This window comes from Otolemur garnettii, unplaced genomic scaffold (genome assembly GCF_000181295.1).
Source record: "Otolemur garnettii isolate 467f Iridium unplaced genomic scaffold, OtoGar3 scaffold00060, whole genome shotgun sequence".
Classification (NCBI taxonomy): domain Eukaryota; kingdom Metazoa; phylum Chordata; class Mammalia; order Primates; family Galagidae; genus Otolemur; species Otolemur garnettii.
The window spans coordinates 25,058-31,188 of record NW_003852455.1 but is presented as its reverse complement, the minus strand read 5'-3'; the positions used below and the strand labels follow the sequence as shown (position 1 = coordinate 31,188).

The window sequence follows — 6,131 nt, the reverse complement described above, 5'->3', positions numbered from 1 at the left end:
GACTCGCTTGAGCCCAGGAGTTGGAGGTTGCTATGAGCTGTGATGCCACGGCACTCTACCCAGGGTGACAGCTTGAGGCTCTGTCTCAAAAAAAATCATCCCTGTAATCACTTTTCCCTCATACTCCTTTATCTTCTTCATAGTATTATCTATTCCTTTGTTTCCACTAGAATGTAAGCTTCCTAAAGAGCCACCTGTTTTTCTTTCTGTCATATGTGATAGCCTTGGAGAATGCCTGACATATGATAGTATTTGCTAAATGAATGCATTTATCATATTTTCTCCTATGTGAAAATAGATCTAAATCTCTATAATGGCTGGAATTTCAGGTTTAAAACTACATATTTTTATATAGCAGGTATATCTACTGGCACCTTCCAAACCAAATGAAGTTTTATGATTATTTTCAGCCTTTCTGAGCACTTGTGCTATATCGCTTTCCCTGGCTACCTATAAGCCAGAAGTTGAAGATGGGTAGATTATTCTTTTTTTTTTTTTTTAAGAGATCGTCTTACTTTGTCACCCTTGGTAGAGGGCTGTGGTGTCACAGCTCACAGCAACCTCCAGCTCTCCGGCTTAGGCGATTCTTTTGCCTCAGCCTCTGAGTAGCTGGGACTACAGCTGCTCACTGCAATGCCTGGCTATTTTTTTGTTGCAGTTTGGCCAGGGCTGGGTTCAAACCTGCCACCCTTGGTATATGGGGCCAGCATCCTACTCCACTGAGCCACAGGCACGTGCCGCCCATGGGTAGATTATTCTTTTAAAGAACCTTGAGGGGTTATACTAAACCTATAAGTTTTCTATATTCCAAGTAGTTCGTTGTTAACGTCCATTTTATAGCTGTTCACCTGAACTCTAGTGTGGAATATAGGAACCTTCTGACATCTAAACATCTAAATGATGTTTTATACAGATCATTTCATTGTAAGAGATGGTATTTAGCCATTTGTAGACTTTGTAGACCTTTTTTTTTTTAATCATACTGTTCAATTAAAACCTATTCCTAGGGCGCCGCCTGTGGCTCAGTGAGTAGGACGCAGCCCCCAGTACCGAGAGTGGCAGGTTTGAACCCAGCCCCAGCCAAACTGCAACAAAAACATAGCTGGGCGTTTGTGGTGGGCACCTGTAATCCCAGCTACTTGGGAGGCTGAGGCAAGAGAATCACTAAAGCCCAGGAGTTGGAGGTTGCTATGAGCTGTGACACCGCGGCACTCTCGCTGTCATGTGAGGGCAACAAAGTGAAACTGTCTCTAAAAAAAAAAAAAAAAAAAAAAAACACTCTTCCTATATATGTCCTCAGTTGTCTGAGGTTTGATGTGGAAACATCATGTAATTGTTCCTACCATGACTAGCCTATGTATGCCTCTGTGTTTAAAATATCTTACTGTTTTGCTTTCCCGTAAATAACCAAAGAAATGTAAAATACCCCTTAGATTAATGGTTCTCAACTTTCCTAATGCCGCAGTGTACTTTCATTGTTACAAAAGGGTCTCAAGCCATAGGTTGAGAACTGCTGCCTGAGATAAAAGGCAGCATGGGATAATGAGACACATGAATATAGGGGGCCCAAAATCTTGAATTCACTCCAACCTAAAGTTCTAAAGTTTTTCGACTTCAGAATTCTCATCATTTTTAGACCTTGGTTCCCCTTTTTTTCCCCCTCTCTTAGGTATTTTTCAGACTTGATCTGTAAATACCTTTTGTCCTATATTGTAGTGCTGTTCTGGTAACCATATTGTTCATTAAATCTGATGTCTTTGTTCTAGGGTAAACTGATCCATGCCAATTTTGGCACTAAAAAAGACTTTGAGGATTTAAAGACTCCTGTGAATGGATCATTAGTGATTGTGAGAGCAGGGGAAATTACATTTGCAGAAAAGGTGAGTATGGGCTGTTAAATAACACTACATTGGTGAAATTACTCAGTTAAATGGTAATTGTTAATTTGCCTAGAATACATTTTGAAAACTCAGTCTTAAGCTCTCATGCCTGACAACATAATTTATTGAACTGCTCAACAGGTTAACATCAAAACTATGACACATCCAAGTGGCTACTTGGTAGCCGTTTTCTTTCAGTGAAAATGCAGTAAAAAGAGATGCTTACGTGAAAGTAGTTTAAATTGTGTCTGTGCAATCCAATTTTATGTATAGGGGGAATTCACTTATAAGTGTGTTTATAAAAAGGGAAATTATATCAAACCTACACAAGGGACCAGACAGGAATATATCAAAAAGATTGATTGTAGCTGGACATTGTGGCAGGCGCCTGTAGGTCCCATCTACCCAGGAGACCAAGGCAGGGTAGATTGAACCAGGAGTTAAGAAGTTTCTGTAAGCCTGGGCAACAGAGTAAGACTGTCTCTAAAAAAGACAGTAGTTGCTTGGATGGGTTTTCATTTTTCTTATCTTGATTGTCCTTAATTAAAGAGGTGTTTTTTGTTTATTTGTTATTTGGGGGGTTTTTTGAGACAGCCTCAAGCTGTTGCCCTGGGTAGAGTGCTCTGCTGTCAATAGCTCACAGCAACCTCTAACTCCTGGGCTTAAGTGATTCTCTTGCCTCAGCCTCCCAAGCAGCTGGGACTACAGGTGCCTGGATATTTTTTGGTTGTAATTGTCATTGTTGTTTTTGGCAGGCCTGGGCTGGATTTGAATCTACCAGGTGTGGTGTATGTGGCCGGTGCCTTAGCCACTTGCACTATACGCACCGAGCCTAAAGAAGTTAGTTTTAAGGAAAATAGTTTTCTAAAATTTGACCTGTTTGAAATGAGGTCTAGTCCTCTGTAACCATTTGTACTTTAGTATAAAGTGTATTTTTGTCATTTTGTGTGATCAAATCTTCATTTGATGAGCTTTGTTTTTCTATAGGTTGCAAATGCTGAAAGGTTAAATGCAATTGGTGTTCTGATATACATGGACCAGACTAAATTTCCCATTGTTAATGCTGAGCTGCCGTTCTTTGGACATGTGAGTTTCATTTCTTGAGTAAATGAGTTTTTGAGTTCTCTAAATTGTTGCTAGATTCATCTGTTAGTAAAAATAGAATCATGCCTTCATTAAATACGTTTATTGGGAGAGTTAGTAGTAAGCAAGAAAATGGATTACTTTAACTTTGAATCCCTATTATTATTGACACAAGTACTTTATATCAATGATTCCTTGAATAGAGCATTTGACATATGCCATAAAAACAAGAGTCACATACTGAGAAAGCCACTCAGACTTTGAGACTCAGAATCCAGTAAACAGAACTTGGGGGCTTGTATCCTTATACCAAATCTGAATCATAGGGAGCTTTTTCAGTAAGTTCCTGATAGACCTAATTTCTCTTTTGTTTTACCAGGCTCATCTGGGAACAGGTGACCCTTACACCCCTGGATTCCCATCATTCAATCACACTCAGTTTCCACCATCTCAGTCATCAGGATTACCTAATATACCTGTGCAAACCATTACCAGAGCATGTGCAGAGAAGCTGTTTAAGTAAGTTCTTACTTGAAAGCTGTTTTTCAGGATGAGATTTTATGGTTAAGGGAGGATGATAATGTTGATTTGATAAAATGTTAAAACAATTGGCACATTGGGAATTTGAAGCTTTTGGTATAGATAACAATGGAAAATTTTTCTCAATAAAGTGGTCTTAGTGATGGGCATTTGGTTTGTAAGCTCAGAAATGTTCATATAATTCACCCAGTAAATCCCTTGTGGAATATTTCTGGCATAGTTTTTACTTGAGTACTTCCTGTGATGAAGCATTTGTTGCCTATGGCAACCCATTCAGTTATTGTAGAAAATTTGTTAGAATTCATGTTGAAAATCTCATGACACAGAGTCTGACTTTGTCACTCTCAGTAGAGTGCTATGGCATCACAGCTCACAGCAACCTCTAGCTCTTGGACTTAGGTGATTCTCTTGCCTTAGCCTCCCAAGTAGCTGGGACTACCGGCGCCTGCTGCAATGCCTGGCTATTTTTTTGCTGCAGTTTGGCTGAGGCCGGGTTCACCACTCTCGGTATATGGGACCAGCGCCCTACTTACTGAGCAGCCTGTTCTGCATTTTCTTTTAGGAACATGGAATAATTCCAGTTGACATTGCCTAAAAAGTGAAAACCAGGCAGGGTGTGAATACTTATGCCTGTAATCTTAGCACTCTGGGAGGCTGATGGTGGTGGATTGCTTGAACTCAGGAGTTCAAGACCAGACAGAGCAAAGTGAGACCCTGTCTCTACTAAAAATAAAAAAACTAGCCTGGTTAGGTGTCACAGGCCTATAGTCCCAGTTACCCAGGAGGTTGAGGCAAGAGGATTGCTCACGTCTCAGAATTTGAGGTTACTGCACCTATGATGATGCCACAGTACTCTACCCAGCACAACACAGTGGAGACTCTGTCTCAGAAGATAGTGAATATCCTCGCTTATGATGGCTTCAGGTGCTTTATATAGCTATAAGTTATTCTGGCTATCCTCCATCGTGTATTAGGATCAGACTTTAAAACTGGGCACAGTGGCTCATACCTGTAATCCTAGCACTCTGGGGAGGGAAAAGAGAAAGTAGAGTGCAGTTTGATTAGAATACATATTATTGACTCAGCACTCGTAGCACAGGGGTTGCGGTAGCAACCATGAAGGCTGGTGGGTTCAAACCCAGACCGGGCCAGCTAAACAACAATGACAACTGCAACAAAAAATAGGCGAGCATTGAGGTGGGCACCTGTAGTCCCAGCTACTTGGGAGACTGAGTTAAGAGAATAACTCAAGCCCAAGAGTTGGAGGTTGCTATGAGCTGTAATGCCACTGCACTCTACCGAGGGTGACATAGTAAGACTTTGTCTCAAAAAAAAAAAAAGTAGAATACGTATCATTATGTTGGTGTGGACATAATTGCTCACTATGTATTGTTGTAGGATGGAGATTTAATTTCAGACTCAGTGCAGACCTTTGCTATGTGACCTAGAAAGGTACATTAACCACTCTGATCCTGTTTCTTCATCTCAGTGGTTGAAGAACATCTACATATAAAGGTTTTATAACATACTGTGTGACTATTAATAATTCTCAGAGGCATTGGTAAGATTCTTAATTCTTACCAAACTTAGAAGCAGGTAATTATCCCCATCACTCACATGTCTTTCCAACCTGTCAATCCAGCCCCCTATCTTAACCTTGTATAGTAGGGGGTAATAATTTGACCTATATTTATACAAGTAATCCCCTTTGGAGCAGTCACTGGATAATACATGACATGAAGAATTAGACAGGGGAAGATGTCTAACAGAAGTTTTTGTTCATATACATACCTTGGGTTAGAGGGATGGGAAAATGTATTAATGAACTTAATATATAAGATGTTATATATTAAATCTGAGTCCATCTTGGTGTATATTTCAAATGTTAACTATAGCTACATACCTGGTGAGAAGGCATTCATCAGCCAAGGCTAGGTAGAGAAATATTTTTTGTTTATTTATGTTTTTGAGACAGAGCCTCACATTGTCACACTTGGTAGAGTGCTGTGGCATCATAGCTCACAACAACCTCAAACTCAGGCTTAAGCAATCCTCTTGCTTCAGCCTCCCTAGTAGCTGGGATATCAGATGCCTGCCACATACCTGGCTATCAGAGACAGGGGTCTCACTCTAGCTCAGGCTGGTCTCAAACCCGTGAGGACACAGAATCCACCTGCCTTGGCCTCCCAGAGTGCTGGGATTACAGATGTGAGTCACCAAGTCACTGACATAGTATGACTCTTTCTATTCCTTTTTTTTTTTTTTTTTAAAGACAGGAGTCTCTATTGCCCTCGGTACAATGCTGTGATGTCAGCTCACAACAGCCTCCAACTCCTGGGCTTAGGTCATTCTCTTGCCTCAGCCTCCCAAGGAGCTGGGACTACAGGTGCCCGCCACAACACCCAGCTATTTTTTTGTTACAGTTTGGCCGGGGCTTGGTTTGAGCCCACAAACCTCAGTATATGGAGCTGGTGCCCTACTCACTGAGACATAGGCACTGCCTGACTCTTCCTATTCTTTAAACTAGGAAGTAAGCCATGGTTTTCAAATGACTATCCTATAAACTGAGATAGTTGACCACTAAGAAGTAATTTTCATGTGTTTTTATATGTCCTTTTTTTTTTTTTT

At 40.7% G+C, this 6,131-nt stretch overlaps 1 protein-coding gene across 1 annotated transcript in view; it reads left to right on the top strand.

Annotated features, from left to right (window-relative positions):
- TFRC (transferrin receptor) overlaps nt 1-6,131 on the top strand; it is a 30,344-nt gene that overhangs the window by 3,108 nt on the left and 21,105 nt on the right. Inside the window, exons 4-7 of the mRNA XM_023514831.1 lie at nt 1,767-1,880; nt 2,868-2,966; nt 3,343-3,482; nt 5,057-5,064. Coding sequence (XP_023370599.1) covers nt 1,767-1,880; nt 2,868-2,966; nt 3,343-3,482; nt 5,057-5,064 — 361 coding nt within the window. The remainder of the gene's footprint in view (nt 1-1,766; nt 1,881-2,867; nt 2,967-3,342; nt 3,483-5,056; nt 5,065-6,131) is intronic.